This window comes from Phodopus roborovskii, unplaced genomic scaffold (assembly GCF_943737965.1).
Source record: "Phodopus roborovskii unplaced genomic scaffold, PHOROB, whole genome shotgun sequence".
Lineage (NCBI taxonomy): Eukaryota > Metazoa > Chordata > Mammalia > Rodentia > Cricetidae > Phodopus > Phodopus roborovskii.
Genome location: NW_026126516.1, coordinates 87,497 through 106,025, shown reverse-complemented (window position 1 = coordinate 106,025; position 18,529 = coordinate 87,497). Strand labels below are relative to the sequence as shown.

The following is an 18,529-nucleotide window of genomic DNA, read 5'->3' as shown; positions in this document are numbered from 1 at the left end:
GAACAATTTTAATAACCATAAAAATTCAGGGGTTGACAGATGACCCAGAGGATAAGAACATTTGATATTCTTGCAAATGGCCTATGTTTGGTTGCTAGGACCCACACGTTAGTTCAAAACTGCCCATAACTCTAGTTCTAGGGAATCCTATGTCTTCTTTTGGCCTCTGAGGGCACATGGCATGCATATGGTAGTATAGCATACATGCATACACATACAATGAAATAAATATTAAAAAAGACATCTACCTGTGAGTACAGCATGGATAGAGAGATTAGCAGGTGGTATCACAGTGCAGGGCACGGAGCAGATCTACTCAGGGAAGTGTCCTTCCTGGCCTGTGCCCTTACAACAGTGCAGGGGCTCTCTCCCTAGCTGCCTCCCCCACCCCATGATTCCCAGATCTTCTCCTGAAAGAGGGGCTCTGATGCAACTGACTCCTAGATATATTCACATTCCCAAGGCACTTCCCAAAGAAGTAAACTCTGCCTCTTACCAATGTCACCCCAGAAGAACGCCTGCATGCTATCCTATTCTTACCAGAATCCCTGGGATCTTTCTCTTCTGCTTTTCTCTTCATATAATCAATCGAGATACCAAGTCCTAGCAAGTTGACTTTTTAAATAATAAGCCCTGTGTATTCGTGGCAATAATGCCCTGGATCAGTTCTTAAGCTTTCTTTCCAGAAAGCCATACCCTTTATAAAGGGTATGACTAACTAAAGGGTATGTCTAACTAAAAACTGTGTTCAGATGTCAAAATCCTAAACAAAGTATACCACTGAATCCAGCAACATAGAAAACCTTAATACTTCAATCACAGCCCTTGGGAAGTAGAGGGGGATGGATCTCTGTAAGTTTGAGGCTAGCCTGGTCTACAGAGCAACTTCCAGGACAAAAGCTGCACAGAGAGACTCTGTCTCAAAACAAGGCAAACAAGAAGCCAAAAGCCAAACAAACAAAACGAAAGAAAGAAAGGAAGAAGGAAGGAAGAGAAAGAAAGAAGGGAGAAAGAAAACTTTACTGCATCACAGCTCAGATCTGTTTATATTAAGGACACAAGTCATTCATATGTTAATAAATGAAACAGAAAATCACATCATTGTTGCCAAAAAATGTAAAAAGAGCACTGGATAAAATTACACATTGAGATCAAAACATATTTGTATCAAAATGCTTTTAATTAAAAAACTAATCTGTTCATGGGAGAGACTCTGAAAATTGCAATCACTTCTCAGAACAGAAAAGCACTTCTTCCAATAAATGTTAAAGAGAGTCAAAAACATTAACCACAGTCCAGGTCAGCCAGCTACAGCTGCAGGCCAGATCTGAGACATCTTCCTTTCTAGCTAGTGGAGCTTGCATGGAACACAGATAGGAATTTAGCAGCAGGCAGCTGTGAGGAGGCGTGGCCCAAGAAGCACACAGTAGAGCCACTTGACATTTAATGCTTAAGGTTGCTGGCCCAAACCTCCTGAAAGCGGTCCCAAGTCAGGCTGCAGCACCCTCATGCCTTAGAAACATCTGCTTTCAAAGTGTGGAAGAACAGCCTTACCTTCTGGAAGGAGTTACAAAAGGACTTGGAATTCATCTTAGAATTGGTCTGCATTGTAGATTTACTTAATTTAAATTCCTTTTCACATCGTGCCAATTCCTTTTTCAGTCTCTCTCTTCGTTGTTGGTCTGCATCTAAGGAAGGAAACAAACCTTCTAAAACAGCAACAGAACACACATACTAACATTTTGGTCTTGCCAGACTAATAAAATCAAGGATTTCTCCCTTCCTGGGCCCTTTCTCTTTGACACATCTCATCACATAGCCCCAGATGCTCTAGAAATTGTGCCGATCTTGCCTGGAGAACTTTCACTCCCAGTGTGGGATTTGCGGCCGATAGCACCATGCACGGCTGGCACACCTTTCTTGTTAAACATGTTTTTACTGTCATATGTAGGTAAAATCCATGTTTCTCTGTAGAAAGAGATTCTAACTGATATGTAATTTGTAGAAATTTGAAACAGAGAGAAGAGACAGGAGTTAAGGCCATTTTAAGCAACAGCTCCATCTTGAGAACAAGCAAAACAACAACAAAGCCATGCTAACATTTTAAAAACATCTGCAGTCAGGCAACTGACTTCAGTTTCTTGTAACTGCTATTCATTAGAAAATGATGGTAGAGAGGTAGTTTCATACTTCAGTGTGCTTTTAAGTCAGATACTGACTAGCAAGTTCATTAAAAATTTATCCCTGGACAAACACTGAAAATAGTAAAATGAAAGCTAGCCATATTCCAGAATTAAACAGACTATTAATATTACATGCATCTTTATAGAAAATTACACAAGCAAGGCCAGTGTGGTGGCACATACCTGCTATTCCAGAATTTGAAAATAGAAAGAATTACTTTGAGTTTGAGGCTACCTAGATTGCACAGTGAGTATCAGGCTAGCTAGGACTATATTCCAAGATTCTGTCTCAAAAAAGACCAAAAGATATGTGTGGGGAGTAGAGCAGGGTAACAAGGCTTAGATGACTCAGTCCGTAAAGATGCCTGCCACCAGGCCTGAAAACCTATGTGCAATCCCTGGGACCCACATGGCAGGGAGAATACACTCTCCAAAGTTGTCCTCTGATCTCTACATGTACACTATGGCACATGTGTGTGCAGACACACACACATACACACACACACACACACACAGAGCTTAAGAAATAAAAAAAAATTAAAAGAGGAAAAAGAAGAAATTGAAAAGGTATGTTTAGTCAAAACTGTAAAGCTAGGCCTGGAGAGATGGTTCAGCGGTTAGGAACACTGGCTGCTCTTTCTGAGGACCTGTGTTCAATTCCCAGCACCTACATGGCAGCTCTTCTGGGCTCTTTGGCCACTTCACATATGTGGTATGCAGACAAACACCCATACACATAAAAATAAAGGTTAAAACATTGTAAAGCCTATCTAATGTTTTATATATAGCATTACTGAAATAGCAAACTATATTCCACTTTGGATATTCTAAAGATCAAAATGATCAACTCAGTATTTAACCATTGTGTGTAAAGCACAAAAACATAGATGGCTCAAATCCAGGGGTATATTGTTTTACTTCATAAGCCTTACTTCTGAGTTATCCCCATCAGTTATGATGCCTATAAACTTAAATATTATAAGGAGTAATAATGGCTGCTAGTAAGCACTTTGGAAATTACAATATTTTTTTAAAATTTTAGCCATTGTACTTTTCTTTATAAGGCTAAGACAACTAATTTATACCTTAAACGAATTAAGGCAATATAATATGTATCCTGAGTAAAAAAGCATTAAGTTGAATTTCAAAACAAAATATGAAAACAAGACTTTACTGACTATTCTGTCAAATTTCAAAATTTCATCTCTATCCTGAAACTCATTTCTTAACTCCAGACTCATATTCTAACTGCCTTCTTCAAGACACAACTGTATTTGTTTATTATTTTAAATCAATGAATTTATTTATTGGGGAACATACATGTCATGATATGAACGAAGAAGCTAGAAGCCAACTTGTAGGAATCACTTCTCTTCTTCCACCATGTGGGCTCTGGTGATCAAACTCAGGCTGTCAGATTTGGTGGCAAGTGCATTTACCTGCTAAGCCATCTTTCTGGCCCCAAGTGGATTCCTAATAGGTACTCATTTTGACCTTAAAATGATGAAGATTGAAGTCCTGATTAATTTCTTCCCCTAAGTATTTTCCTACAAATGATACTACTTGGCGTTTTAAGCAATGACCAGAAAAATAACTAGGAAATATATGTCAACAACAAAGTTTACTTTTTAAACATTTTTAAAATATGCATTTGGCTGAATCTATAGTATGGAACCTCTACATATGAAGGGCCAACTATAATTTTAAATATTTTAAATTGACCATCTGTATTTTACTAAGATTTTTTCTTTTTTTTAATCTTAGAAAAAGACCAGCCTAACTGTCAAGTTCTATTTTATCAGTCACCAAAATCTTTACTTTTGGTTAATATATTCCTTGCTACCCTAACAAGGTAGTTACTCTAAGATTCTCAGATAAACATGTATCTATAAGATTACTTGGTAGATTTATAGCTTTAGTGATCAAATTTCTGATTAAAATTACATTATATATATATATATGGCAGTATTTTGATGTCTACATACATTATGAAATGCTGACTTAATTGAGATAACTGTCAACCCTCATAGTTATTCATTTTTTTCTACTTTGTACACTTAAGGTCTCTTAGAACATCATGACATACAATATAGTATTGGTAATGATGCTTCATATTACATTCTAGAACTATCTATTTTCACAACTGAAAGTGTTACTCTTTGCCCAACATCTCTCCATCTCCACTTCCATTCTACTTTCTCCTGACTTCACCATCTGGAGTCCTTGACAACTTGGTGTGTATATGTATGGGAGATGATGCAGCATTTGTCTTTCTGTGTCTGGCTTCTCAGCTTGGTGAAGATCCCCCGTATTCATTCGTGCTCCAGACTTTCCTTTTTCTAAGGCTGACACACAGTCTGTTATCTCTCTCTCACACACACACATTCATTATTCACTTATCTGCTAGGGGGCATCTGGATTGTCTCTGTATCTTGGCTATTGTGAATAATAGTACAAAACAGGTGTGTGCATGTCTGACAGGTTGGTTTCATTCTCTTTGATTATATAGCCAGAGATGGGGCTGCTGAAGTATACAGCAGTTTTACTAATTTAAAAAAACTCATACGTCAATTTTTTACATGGCTACTACCCCAATATACATTCTCAGTAATAGCTGTGCATGGATCCCCTTTTCTTCCACATCTTTGTCAATACTTGTTATAAGTTTTTCCTTTTCTTATGTATGTTTGGGTATGTATGTATGGTAGTTTGTAAGAAGGACCCCAAAGGGAGTGTGGCACCATTAGAAGGTGTGGCCTTGTTGGTGAAAGTGTGTCATTGTGGGGCAGGCTTTGTGATATTTTTGCTCAAGCTTCCCTCAGTTTGACAGTTGACTTCCTGCTGCCTTCTGGTCAAGATGGAGCACTCTGAGCTCAAGTCCTACATCTGCCTATAGGCCACCATGCTCCCCCGTCATGATGATAATGGTCTGAACCCCTGAAACTGTACGCAGGCCACTCCAATTAAATGTTTCTTTATTAAGAGTTGCCATGGTCATGGTGTCTCTTAACAGCAATAAACACCCCAAACTAAGTCATGTGGTGTGTGCGTGTGTGCGTGTTGATGTGTGTGGGTGCCTGCATGTTATGTACAAAGGGCAACAGTGGGAGTAGGTTCTCTCCTTCCACCTTGCAATTTTTTCCAAATCCCATTTCCAGGGATTGAATGAATTAAGGCTTGCCAGGCAGACAAGGGAAAGGATTTTACCTAACCCAGCTCCCTAAATGAATATATTCTAATAGTTCTTTATGGTTGAGTTTTTAGGGGTCTCTATACGTATACTCTTGTTTGCAACAGAGATACTGTTATTACTTCCTACTTTTATTTTGCATATCATTAACTTCTTTTCTGTGGAATTGCTCTGCCTAGGCCTTCCAATACGATGTGGGAAGAACTGGTATCATTGCTCTATGTCATATCTTAGAGGTTACCCCCTCATTATGTTGTCACTATGGAATTTTCATATATAACTTTTATTGTGCTGAGGTTAACTTTTTAATAAGAGGGTGTGCTGGTTAGTATTCTGTCAACTTGATACAAGCTAGCCATTTGGGAAGAGGGACCCTCAACTGAGAAAATGCCCCCACCAGACTGGCATGTGGGCAAGCGTATGGGACATTTTGTTGATTAATGCAGGAGGGCCCAACTTACTGTGGATGGTGCCAACCGTAGACACATGGTCTTGAGTTGTGTAAAGCAAGCCATCAGGAGCAAACCAGTAAGCAGCATTCTTCCATAGCTTCTGCCTTAGTTCCTACCTCCAGGCTTGTGTCTGGAGTTCCTGTCCTGATTTCCCTCAGTGATGGAGTGAGACCTGAGAGTTGAAAGCTGAAATAAACCCTTTCCTCCCCAAGTTGCTTTTGGTCCTGGTGTGTATCACAGCAATAAAACCCTAAAACCGAGAGTCTAAAAATCACGAAAGGGGGATTTTACCAAATGTTTCTTCTGCATGGCCGGAGCTGCTCATGTGCTTCTCCCCTTACTTTGATAATGTGGCCCGACACACCAACTAATGTGTATGTCTAACTATCTCTGCACCAGCCATTTGGTGGTGGTATGCGTACATTGAAGTGCTACTGAGCTCAGTTTGCAAGTGTTTTAATAAGGATTTTTCATCTCTATTCATCAGGACATGACCCATCGTTTTCGTGTATTGTTTTTGTCTAAATCTGGCATTGCTGCGGTCCTGCTCTCCTAAGTTTGGATGGGAAATGTTCTCACTTGCTCTGAAGTTGTAGGACTGACTGGTTTCCATCCTTCTCTGGATATCTGCAAGAGCTTGCTTGCATAGGAACTGATTTGTCCTGGCTCTTCTTTACTGAGGGCTTTCTAAACTTCCCCTTCTGGTCTGTTCAGGTTTTCCACTCTTGGTTCAGTTTCGCTAGGCTGCACGCTTCTTGGATTTTATCTGTTTTTTTTTTTTTTTTTTCCCCCTGTGAACCCAATTAGTGGAGTGGAACTGCTCACAGCGGCCCTGGTCCTTTTCATCTCTGAGGCCTCTGTTGGAATGGCTTTTCTTTTCATTTCTGATTGTGAGTCTTCATTCTTTTTCTTCTTCAGTTTGGCTAAGTCTGCCAATTTTGTGTTTTCAGGAAACCAATTTCTGCTTTTTAAAGTGTTCTTGTTGATTTTCTGTATTTCTTTTCTAATACTGATTATTTCCTTTCTTCTACTAACTGGGGGCTGCTTTTCTTTTCTAGTCTGTTTCTTTTTCCTTTCTTATTCTGTGCTGACATGAGGTCTCTTATATGCGAGACAAGTGCTGTCCAGTAAGGTCCAGCCTCAATTATTTTTCAGTTTCCTAAAATTTACATTTAAGTTGCACGAGATCCTTTTTCTTCTACAGTGTAGTCATTTGCACCTTCGTATTGACTGCTGTGTCCTACAAGTTTCAGTATTTTTGTTTTCCTTTGAGACAAGCTGTTTTTTAAAGTTTGGAGATTTTTGTTTGTTTGTTTTCATTTACAGATTGTGTCACTATGAAGCCCACATTGGCCCTGACATCTAATCCTCCTGTGTTACCACTAGGTGATTGGCGTGTGCCACCACATCTGATCTAAACTTCATTTGATTTCTTCTTGGACTCAATCCCCAAATTTGTGAATTTTATACTCTGTTTTTCTTTTATTTTAATTAGATTGTGGCTAAAAAGGTAGCCGGAATGATTTTTCTTTTCTGAAATACATGAAGATTAATTTGTGACTTTATATGATAAAGCCCTTGAATGTTCCATATGCTCTTAAGGGAATGTGTATCAAATGGGCGGAAAGCCTGGCATGCTTATTAGGTTCATTTCATTAGCTATTTTATCTAATTCCGCTATTTCTTTACTGAGTTTTGTTTGGGTGTTCTTGCTATTACTGAAAGTGTAGTATGGAATCAGGAGCTCTAATACTGGGCATATATATCTAGACCTTCCTACTGTACCCTTTCATGACCATCTTTTTCTCTATAGAGACTTTCTGACTCAAAATATATTCTGCTCAACATAATAGTATCCACTGCTGGTTTCTTTTGGTTATCATTCCTGTGTACTACTATTTCTTTCTAGTCTTTTATTCAGTGTGCCCTTATATCTAAACCAAAGCGCCTATAAACAGTATATTACCTTCCCCCTTTTCTTTTCTCTTTAGAATGAGCCAGCCACCATACACCTCTGGATCTGGAAGTTTAATCTATTTTTCATTTAAAACACATTTATAAGTTGGGACTTATCACCATTTTGTTATTGTTTCCTATATTCTTAGGGACTATTTTGTTTCTTCTATTATTATTATTTTTTTTTTGAGGAGAACATGAGAATTTTTAAATCCCCAAACAAACAAAAATAAACCAACCAACCAAACTAACCCCAAATTCTCACATATTGTATCGAGAGAAACTGAAGGCCTTGCATCTGACTGCTGGAATGTAAAATTGTGCAGATGTTAGAGAAAACCCCATGCCAGTTGCCAGTTCCAACAATGCACAAAGAGAATTAATTACTAGGTGATCCAGTACCTAGGGGCTCACATGTGGCTGAGGGCAGCTGGATGACAACAATGACTCTCTTAAACACTGAAGTGAATTTAAACATAGAATGTTAGATCTCAAACTCTGTGTGTCTCATCACCTTTCTATAGGGATGCTATGTTCAAAAATTACTTACATTTGATGCTGGTATTCACACTTACTGGAATTGAGCAGTCTACTGCGGCTGAAAGAGGAAAAAAATTTAATTTTTTGATATTTATAAATAATGAGAAATATCAAATGTTAAGTCACAAACATTCTTGCAGACTTGAAGTTCTTGGCTTTTTTATTGTATTTCTAGAGATTAAAAATAAAATAACAGCTAAAAAATACTATGTGAGATTAAGAGCTCATTAGATAATGGGAAGAAAATACTGGTGAACTTGAAAGCATAGCATGGTAAACCACTGAAAAAGTATATAACGGAGATTGAAAAGGGAATGAACAGAGCATCAATGGCCTAATGCCATGCCTTTATCACACGTGTCAATACACCTGAATGGAGTCTTAAAGCAAACTGGAAAGCAAAGAGCAATATGGTGTATTCATACTACCTATGTCAAGACTTACTGAAATCAAACAGAACACAAAGCAGGTTGCTGTGGACAGAAAGGTAGACATGAATATAAGCAGATCAAAAATTAAAGCTCAAGACAGATTTATACATCTGGTCAAATGACGCCAAGGCAATTCAATGGAGAAAGAATAATCTCTTCAGTAACTGACACCAGAAATTTTATATATGAGTAGGTAAAAACCAATAACCTTTTTGTCATACTATATGAAAACTCAAAATGGGCCACAGACTTAAATGGAAGAGCTAAAAAAAGAAAGCTTCTAGAAGAAAACAAATTTAGAAAACCCAAAGATTAGAAAATGATTTCTTAAACATGTTGCTAAAAACACACATTCTAAAATATCTGAAAATTGAACTCAGTTTTACATGATTTTAATACCATGCCATGCTATTTTCCTCAATTCTTTAAAACATAACCTTAACATTTAAACTTCAGCTTATGAAACTACACAGTGAGTCTATGTCACAAAAAGGGAAAGTTAGTAAGGAAAAAAAAATATAATGAACTTAAACTAAAGTTTATATTTAAACTTGCAAATATTCACAAAGAGGAGACACTACTCTCTATTGGCAACAGCAAGTGTTGGTGAGGATGCAGCTGCACAGGAAGTCACTCTGGAAAGGGTTCCATCCATCACAGAGCTAAATGTACACAGAAAAGAAATGTACTCATATGAAATAGAAACCTATGTTCACAACTGTATGTGAACTCTTACAGTAATTTTATTTCCCATAGTTCAAACATTCACCAAGTCATGAATCAATCACTTAACCATTAATCAATCAATCATTAAATGGAATACTCTAAAAAAATTGCTTATTTTGAGACAGGGTCTCTCTATATAGTCCTAACTGTCCTAGAACTCACTAGGTAGACAAAGCTGGTCTAGAACTCAAAGAGATTTGCCTCCCTCTGTCTCCTGTGTGTTGGGATTAAAGGCATGCAACACCAGTTAGACTATAATTTATAAAGAAAAGTAAATACAGTAAGGGCTAGGGAGACAGCTCAGTCAGTAAAGTACTTGTTAGACAAGTACAGGACCTGAGTTCTATCCCTACCTGCCATGTAAAAAAGCCAGGCATGGTAGCAGATGCTAAGAACCCCGATGCTGGGGAATCAGGGGGATCCTCAGGGCTTACTAGTCAGCCAGGCTGCCCTAAGTAGGGTTAGCTTCAAGCCAGGGAAAGACTGCTTCAAAGTATTGTGCACACTGAAAGAAGTTAGACTAAAAGTATAAATATGTATTATCCTATTAAAAGACAAAACTATAGGAAAATCAAGCAGATCAGCAGCTTCAGGGACTTGAGAGGAAGGGACTGATGCAGAGATAAGAGGGGGAGTTTTTTAGGATTGTTGAAATGTTCCGTACCGGGATCAGCACACTGCTATTGTGGGGCAGTGGGTAAATGATCCAGCTTTGCCAAGTGACACAGCTGGCCACAACTCGCTGTCTCTGCACTTCAGTGCAAAGGCTGCCATAGGCAGTATGAAAGGAATGAACATGACTGTGCTATGGACAGTAAATTCAAATCTCATACTATTTTCAAATGCTATAAAATACTATCCTTTTTTTTCAAGCAGCAATTTGAAATATACACATCAATCTCTGCTTATGAACCGAACAAGAGCAAGTGACAGGGAGGCGAAATACATGCAAAGTTAAATGATCTCTGATTTATTGTGAATATGGTAGTGTTTATAAAAATTATATATATTCAAAGAATTTCCCTGTATAAGTAGTGCATTTTATCCTATATAAGTTATCTCTTGCCAGGCAGCTCGGAGACAGAGGCAGTCCAGCCTGGTCTACAAAACAAGTTCCAGGACAGCCAGAGCTCTTACACAGAGAAACCCTGTCTCTTTCAAAAAACAATAACAAAAAAGTATATCTTAATAAAAATCAACAATAAAAGAAAAATAGCAGCAAGAATCATCTTTGTATACTTTCCTAAGTAAAAAAGCAGGTTATAAAATTGTATTAAGATAAGCATCTAGCTGGGCATGGTAGCACAACACATGTAATCCCTTGAGATCCCAAAGCAGGACACTGAGGTCAGGCCAGCCTGGGCTTTGTATTAAGACACTGCTTTTTAAAAACGTAAGCAGAGAGGAACCTAGGAGGGTAACACAGTCACTAATGTGATTGTTATTAAAGCACAAGGACCTCAGGACCCAAGGACTCTAGCATCCACAGAAAAAGCACACTTTAGTACTCCCAGCCCTGGGGAGGCAGAGACCAGAGACTCTCTGGGGCTTGCTGGCTAGCTAGCCTAGTCTTAAAATGACAAATCCAAGGTCTCAGCGAGAGACCCTCTATGAAAAAATAGAGTAGATAGCTCTTGACAAATGACACCTAAGGTTGACATCTGGCTTCTACATGCATACACACACACACCCCCATGCATATGCGTGTGCACACACCTGAATACACACTTGTTCACACACATACCCAAACATGTCCCAATACGCACTCATAACATTTTAAACAGAAATAGAAAAATGAGCACTACCTAACAATAAAATAATATTAGAATAAATGAATTAAATGAGCTGCCTAGGCGTTATACGGATACAAATACTGCTAACATAAAACTTGCCATAGATATAATCAGTAGTTGGCATCTCACTTTAAGCACAAGTCGTCTTTGAGCTACTGTATTAACTTTTGCCACAGGTTTGCCATAGTGAGAAGTAAAGCTGGGGTGTAAATTGGCACAGAGAATTCAAATTTGCACATTTTTACCTTTGGCTGAAAGGATTTTATTATAGTGAACAGCCATGTGATTCTTGACCAGCTGGAGAGTGGTTAGTCTGAGAGAAGAGGAGTCAGTGCAAAAAGCTAAAAATTAAAACATATTTAATCATTACACATTTACACTTAATACAACACCCCAAGATCCACAAGTTACTCAAGTCATTCTTAGTCATGTTCTGGAGTTCATCGGAAGAGGCTGAGTGCACACGTGCCTGGCGCTGTAGCCAGCCCTCGCCTTGCCCTGCTAACACTGATTAGCAACCCATCCATCACTTGGGTTCAAACTTCCTCACGAATTAAGTTTTACAACCTTGACAATTTGGAAAAGAGAGTCTAAAATATAATCTATTAAAATAACTTGGAATATAATTTATTAATAGATAATTTTAAGCTATAATTAATACAATTGATTACTATCAATTTTGTATCTTTTTATTTCATAAATAAAAATCTTTAGTCACTTGCTTGACTAAGAACAAACCACTGAATTTGGGAAAGCAAACAAATCAAACCCCTCTGCAAAGATTCTGCTCTGAGAGTCGAATCTCTGACTTTAGATCTGGAATCAAGAGCCAGTCTGCTGTAGGTACAGGCGCATAAAATCTATGCTGTTCAGCTTCACTCAGATTGTTTAAAGGAACTCTCAGAAGCATGAAGCACAAATTAGAATTATCAAGTACTATGCAGACATATTTTTAATCATTAAAAACACTTTTTCTGCATGTGTATGTGTGTGATATATATGCGTGCCCAAACATGTGTGGGTACATGTATGTATGTGTGCAAGGGTGAGAGTGTGTGTGGTGTGTGTAGATGTCAGGAATCTTCCTTGACCACTCTCCATCTCATTCATGGAGATAGGATCTTTTATTTGAAGACAGACTGGCTCATATGGCTAGTCTAACTAACCAGCTGCTCTGGGCATCCTACCTCTTATCTCCCCAGACAGGCACACTGCCACTCCCATCATACATTTATATGGGCTTTGGGGGGGTCTCTCAAATTTTCACAGTGAGTGCTTTATTCATTTGTCCGCTGAGATATCTCCCCAGACCCAGAAAAGATTTTGAGAAGTCTTACTCACATATGTTAAAAAAAAAAAAAAAAAAAAAATCAACAGTGAAGTAGGATATAGAGCTTGAAAAACAAGGGACTTTTCTGCATTGGAACTTTGATTCCCCTCCTAGATCTATCCTTTAGTAATTCAAAATCAATCCTTCTCGAGAAACTCTGCATAATATAAGCATGTTACTATGGAAGACATTGCTGGAGGCACCTGCCATGCATTTTTCCACTCTCTCTTACCAATAGAAACTTTTCTAGTTATGATTATGACCATTTTAAAAGTGGAAACTGAGGCACAGAACTGTGAAGTAAACAAGCCTGTGTCATATTACTGACAAAGGACGCAGTGCTGAGGTAAGAGTCAATGCAGCTGCACGCTGACAGCTTTCTGCCTGCACTAGCTCTGCAAGTACATTCTTAACGTTAGCAAACGTTTATTCTGCTCTTCTGTGAATGTTTCTTTTAAACCCGGTTTCTAAGTGTGCATGTGCGTTTTCCTAAAGATTGAATCCAGGGTCTCACACATACTACCCAAACACTCTACCCCTGACTGAGCTACATCCCCAGCACTTTTTCACTTTTTAGTTTGAGGAAGGGTCTCATTAAGTTCCCACAATGGCCCTGATCTCACTCTGCAGCCCAGGCAAGCCATAAACTTGCTACCCCCACCTCAGCCTTCCAGATATTGGTATTACAAGCTTGTGCCACCGACATTGCTTCAAAGTTTTTTTCTTTCTTTCTTTCTTTCTTCCTTTTTTTTTTTTTTTTTGCTTCTTAAAAATAAGTTTTCATAGCTCTTTCTATGTATACATCGTGGTACAAAGAAACAAAATGAAATAATTGAACATTTCATCATTTCGTCATATGTAGAGGGGACAGTATGAAAGAGTGGAAATAAGGGCAGTAGGTTTAAACTGGTTTTCCTAAAACCCATGCCAAAGACTTTCAAGTTATAATTACAAATATTAGAGTTGTCATGACAATTTTACTCTGAAGACTTTAAAATGTAAAAGCATCACAGGACATAGGGACTCAGCAACCTATAAACATTAGCTGAGATAATGTGCAAGTTTTCTTTACCCAGCTCTTCTTTAAAGCTCGTGTCTATCGCTTGGTAATCATTTACAAGACAGGCATGTGTTAAATCAGACCTTGTGCTGTCGAAAGCAGCCCCTGGCCGTAGCAGGGATGGAAGCAGGAGGCAGCTACGTACACGTTCAGGGCACTGTTAAGAGTTTGAAATCATAATCCCCTAAATGTGTCTAAAGAATGCCTACAACATTTAATTCTAGCTACTAATGTGAAGCACAAATGTCCATTACGAGAACTGTTTCATCAGGCCATGTGATTTCCCATCACAGAAAACCGAGTCTTTCAATGAAGCCCCAGTTTTAAGTAGCTCACTTACCATTGCTCTTGGTGCTCAAGTGTCCTGTAAATAGGCATGGTGGACTGTATCTGGGGAGGACAGAGGTTGCTCTGACTTTCAACAACAATAAAAACCACGAATTAGGACACGTGAAACAAAACTTTCACATACACACACACAAAAAACCAATATAGAATATTTTTAAAAAATAGCACATTTCAATTTAAAACAAAGTTGTTAAAACTTTTATTCACCTAGGCATGGTGGCACAGGCCTTTAATCCCAGCAGCTGGGAGGCAGAGGCAGGCAAATCTCTATAGACTCTAGGACCGCTGGGTCTATACAGAGTTTGAATCCAGCCAGGGCTACATAATGAGACCATGTCTCAAAAAGAAAACGAAACAAAACAAAAAGAAACCACAAGTCCCATTACTACCAGCAACAATCTATTAAACAGCAAAAATCCAATGACCATATATTGAAGCTTTCCTTTTGGGAAAATAAAACAGGGCTCAGTTGATAAAGTAGCTGTGACAGAAGTACCAAAGTGCTGACTTTGGGATCTGTGAAAAAGCCAGGCATGGCAGGATATGCTTTTAACTCCAGCCTTGGAGCGGCTAGGTGTGGGCACAGGTAGCCAGCTCCTTGACACTCTGACACAATACCCTAGCTGAATCAATGAACTTCAAAAGTTCTTTCACTGATAGTTTCAACTGTCAACCTGACACAGCCTAGAATTACCTGTGAAAAGTCTCAACGAGGGAGTGCCTAGATCACATTAGCCTAGTCATGCCTGTGGGGAATAAAAACGTGTGTATGTGCACACTTGCAGCATGTGTGCCAGTGTCCTGGGAAGCCAGAGGCATGAGTTCAATTCCCAGCAACCACATGGTGGCTCACAACCACCTAGAATGTGATCTGGTGCCCTCTTTTGGCAAGTAGGCATACATGCAGAAAGAACACTGTATACATAAGTAAATCTTGAAAAAAAAAAAAAACTTGAAAAAAAAAAAAGCATACTTTCAGTGTTAATGTAACTAGTGTGCAGAACATGAATACTGAATACTGTATCCCTCGGGGAGCTTTTATTGGGGCAGTGGTGCAGAGGATCAAACCAGGGTTAATTTCTTCCTCATTTATTTATATTAGGATGTACATTCATTGGTTTCTAACATTCCTAACAGATGTCATGTTAAAACTTCCAGAGCTGAAGAAAGGAAAAGATGACTCATTTCATCTGGGCCCTCTCTTAGGCACTGCCCACCCCACCCCCCAATTGGGGTATAATTTTTGATGACTTTTTTTTTTTTTTTTTTTTTTTGCCCAATGCAAATGTTAGGTAATACTGTAGCGTGCTTAATAACTCTTTATACTCCCCCTTTAAACCACCCTAGGTAGTTTCCATATCCTGATGGGACCCAGAATGATCCAAAAGTTGTCTCAAACCAAATTCCCAGAACAAAAACAGCATTCTCTAAACTAAGACTAAAAATTGGAGCATGAGCTTGATGGTCTTGTAGGACGGTCAAATTCTTCAGCTCCGTTTCCTATAAAATTTGATTTTACTAACAAATGGCAGAAAACTCACTGAGGAAAAAAACAAAATGGTGTTTCAGTATCTTACCAAAATTGTTGGAAATTTAGGAATCGGTCGCTTATAAATACATCTCCATGGGAGCAACAGATTAAGAAATCTTTTCCAGTCTATTTTCAGTGAACATCCTAATAGGTTGTCTCCTCTTGTTTTTTTTTTTTTTTTTTTTTTTTTTTTTTTTCCAGCACAGGTTGCTGATAATACATGGATGGTGGACTATTTACTCTTAATTTTCTTTCTCCTTCCTCCCATCAGATGTTGGAATCAAAGCTGTATAGATTATTAAGTCTAACTCCCATTTTACAAACAAAAAACAAAAAACTAAGGCTTGGGAAAGTAAAGTGACTGGCAGAAGAATGCTTTATTAGTTAATATCAAAGACTAGAAACAAACAAGACCTATTGTTTTTCAAGCTGGTGCTTTCTGCTTCATCACCACTCTGATGGTTGACCCTACAAAAGAAGGTGACTGCTGTAAGCAAGTGAGGAACTTTGCCCCTCAGGTATCGTTAGTATTTTATGTTCTGAAATAGCTGAAGGAACTAATGAAATCTAAGACATTTACTTTTAATTAAAATCAAGCATTTAAGCTTTAGCTAAACTAATGGTTACTTATAAATAATTTATAATTAATGACAATTATAGTTACTTATAATTTAACCTATATGAAAACTAGCCCAGGTATTTATTGAACATAACATTTATTTTACAAGTTCAAAACTAGAAACAATGATATTAATATTCATTGTGGGCTAAAAGTAAAGCCACTTGGGTAAGGTATAAAATATAAACCCTTGTACATTTTTCAACTCATTTAAAAAATACCTCAGACTTACTAAATCTATTACTCTACAAATGCCCCTACCCATGCTATGCAAGTAAAATAATTAACTTAAGGGTTTTTACGTTCTTAGTCTGGGTTCAAAGCTTGTTCTGTTACCTACTGTGACACTGGGGTGGGGGAAGTTAATTATAATCTTTTCTTCTATTTATTTCAAAATATGAATAAGACCTACTTAAAAAGACTTGTGTATGTGTACTAAGCAGGTGTTTGGTTATGGGTGGAACACAGCAAAAAATTAAAGCTTGTTTTATAACCATTTCTGAAGATCATACGAGCATTTTGGTTTGCTTTTTCTACAATGCAGGTTGGTAAAGTGTCTGAATAGCCTGTCAACTGACCTTCTACACTAAGCATAACACTTATTTTGATCAATTATAGTAAAATAAAGGTTCACGAAAGTTGAACGCAAGACTTAATTCAAGAAACCACTAGCAGATCCATTCAAAGTTACTTTTAAAATCCTAATAAAGAATACTTGCTTAGGCTGTGGAGCTTCAACTTCATTTGGGGTGATTCGTGAAGACTTATAGGTGGGTGGGTGGGGGGGTCACCAAATACTTCACACTTTCCACTTGTCTCAGAATATCAATCAAGGCAAATAGGTGTGTACTATGATTATGGGCAGTCTTGAGGTATTAAACATTCAGTCCACTAACCAGCCACATTGGAAGTTTATTACAAATGAGGTATCCCAGCTCCCCACCTTGGATCAACTGAACTATAATAACCAGCTCTGGGAGGGAGGGACTGGGAGACTTCGTGTACACTAAGTACTTAGAATGCGCCAGGAGTTTTGCTACATAGTTATCTGCATGCACTCCACTGCATGGGTATCTTCCTCTATGTTCAAGATGAGGAAACTGAGGGTCGTTTCTGTGAAAGAGGCCGGCCTGATCTGGGGCTCAGGTAGGACCTCAAAGACCAGGTTGGTCTTCTGCCTAGTGGATACCGAGGTGATACAGGATCCCGAGGTCGGGGGTTGGATGTCAGGACGACAAACTCAAGGCCAGGCAGTACATTAATGAATGGGACGGGCAAGCGGGGCCTCCCCCCTGGGCCCCGGGCCTGTCCAGCTCTGGTCATCACCCCCGCGATCCTGGAGAAGCAGCTGGCAGGCCACGCTAAAGGCCAGGGCGCCGCCTGGACCCGCGCAGCCCCTTACCTCTCCGGCTGCCATCCATGCTTAGTGCTCCTGCAGCCTTCGAGGGGACGCTCGGTGCCCCTTCGGTTCTTGCTCTGTCTCAGCCGGCCCCCGCAGTGGAGCTTAGGAAAGACTAAGCCGCGGGGGCGGCAGCGACACAGAGACCGTCGACACACTGGTTGCTAAGGGCCGGCTCCGCGGCGGCGGGTTATGACGTCACATCACAGGGACGCGCACTCCCAGGCCCCGCCCCGCCCGCTGGCCTAGGCGCTCCAGGGCGCAGCGGGAAGGCGGCGGGCTGGAGAATGGGTCCTGGTGCCAATCCGTGGCTCTGCCAGCCACCCAGAGTGAACTGCTGTCAGGAAGGCGAGTCACATCTGTTTCTGTCACCATGCCCGTTTTTTACTTGGGTGCGGGGATTCGAACTCAGGCGCTCAAACTTCCAGAACAAGCGCTCTTGACCAGGGAGTCGTTTCCAGCAGCCCAAGCATTAGTTTCTAAGCATTAGTTTGGATTTCCGTTCTGCATACTGTGTCCCTCACCTCCTGCTCTCACTGTCCCTTTGTCTCAAAGCTACAAATCCCGTTTCATTTTGAATGGGAAAAGTCTGTGAGGAAAAGGACCGTTTATTCGCGGCTCTCTGCAAGTTGTTTTTGCAATAGTTAATTGTAAATCTTTGGAAGTAAGTTCAGAGTCGGGTGGAAGGAGTGAAGAAAGCATCTGTCACACTGGCTTTCTCAGCAAGCCGTTCTTGAATATTTTAGGCAGAATGTGTAAGTCTTTGTTGTGTGATCTCAGCAGCATTCCTGGGCTCTACCCACTAGAACACAAACAACAACCCACTCGTTGCAATCAAACTCCTAACAACCAAAAATTCTTGCTAGGTATTGCCAAACGTTGCCTGGGGAGGAAACTACATCCCGTCCGAGATCCTCTGTTATCATTAAAAAATAAGTGCTAGATTCTGAGCCAGATCTGCTGGACTTTGA

At 39.4% G+C, this 18,529-nt stretch overlaps 1 protein-coding gene across 9 annotated transcripts in view; it reads right to left on the bottom strand.

Moving 5' to 3' along the window:
* Spata7 (spermatogenesis associated 7) overlaps positions 1-17,739 on the bottom strand; it is a 30,444-nt gene extending 12,705 nt beyond the window's left edge. The window contains exons 1-5 of one of the 9 annotated variants that reach the window (XM_051196422.1): positions 17,562-17,681; positions 14,002-14,076; positions 11,517-11,612; positions 8,332-8,379; positions 1,555-1,688 (exon numbers count right to left, since the gene is read on the bottom strand). In XM_051196422.1, the coding sequence (XP_051052379.1) occupies positions 1,555-1,688; positions 8,332-8,379; positions 11,517-11,612; positions 14,002-14,076; positions 17,562-17,580 (372 nt within the window). In that variant the 5' untranslated portion in view covers positions 17,581-17,681. Of the gene's footprint in view, positions 1-1,554; positions 1,689-3,503; positions 3,678-8,331; positions 8,380-11,516; positions 11,613-14,001; positions 14,077-17,561 lie in introns of all 9 variants that reach the window. The other 8 variants (XM_051196424.1, XM_051196425.1, XM_051196427.1 and 5 more) reach the window with 8 other exon arrangements.
* Positions 17,740-18,529: the final 790 nt, after the last annotated feature.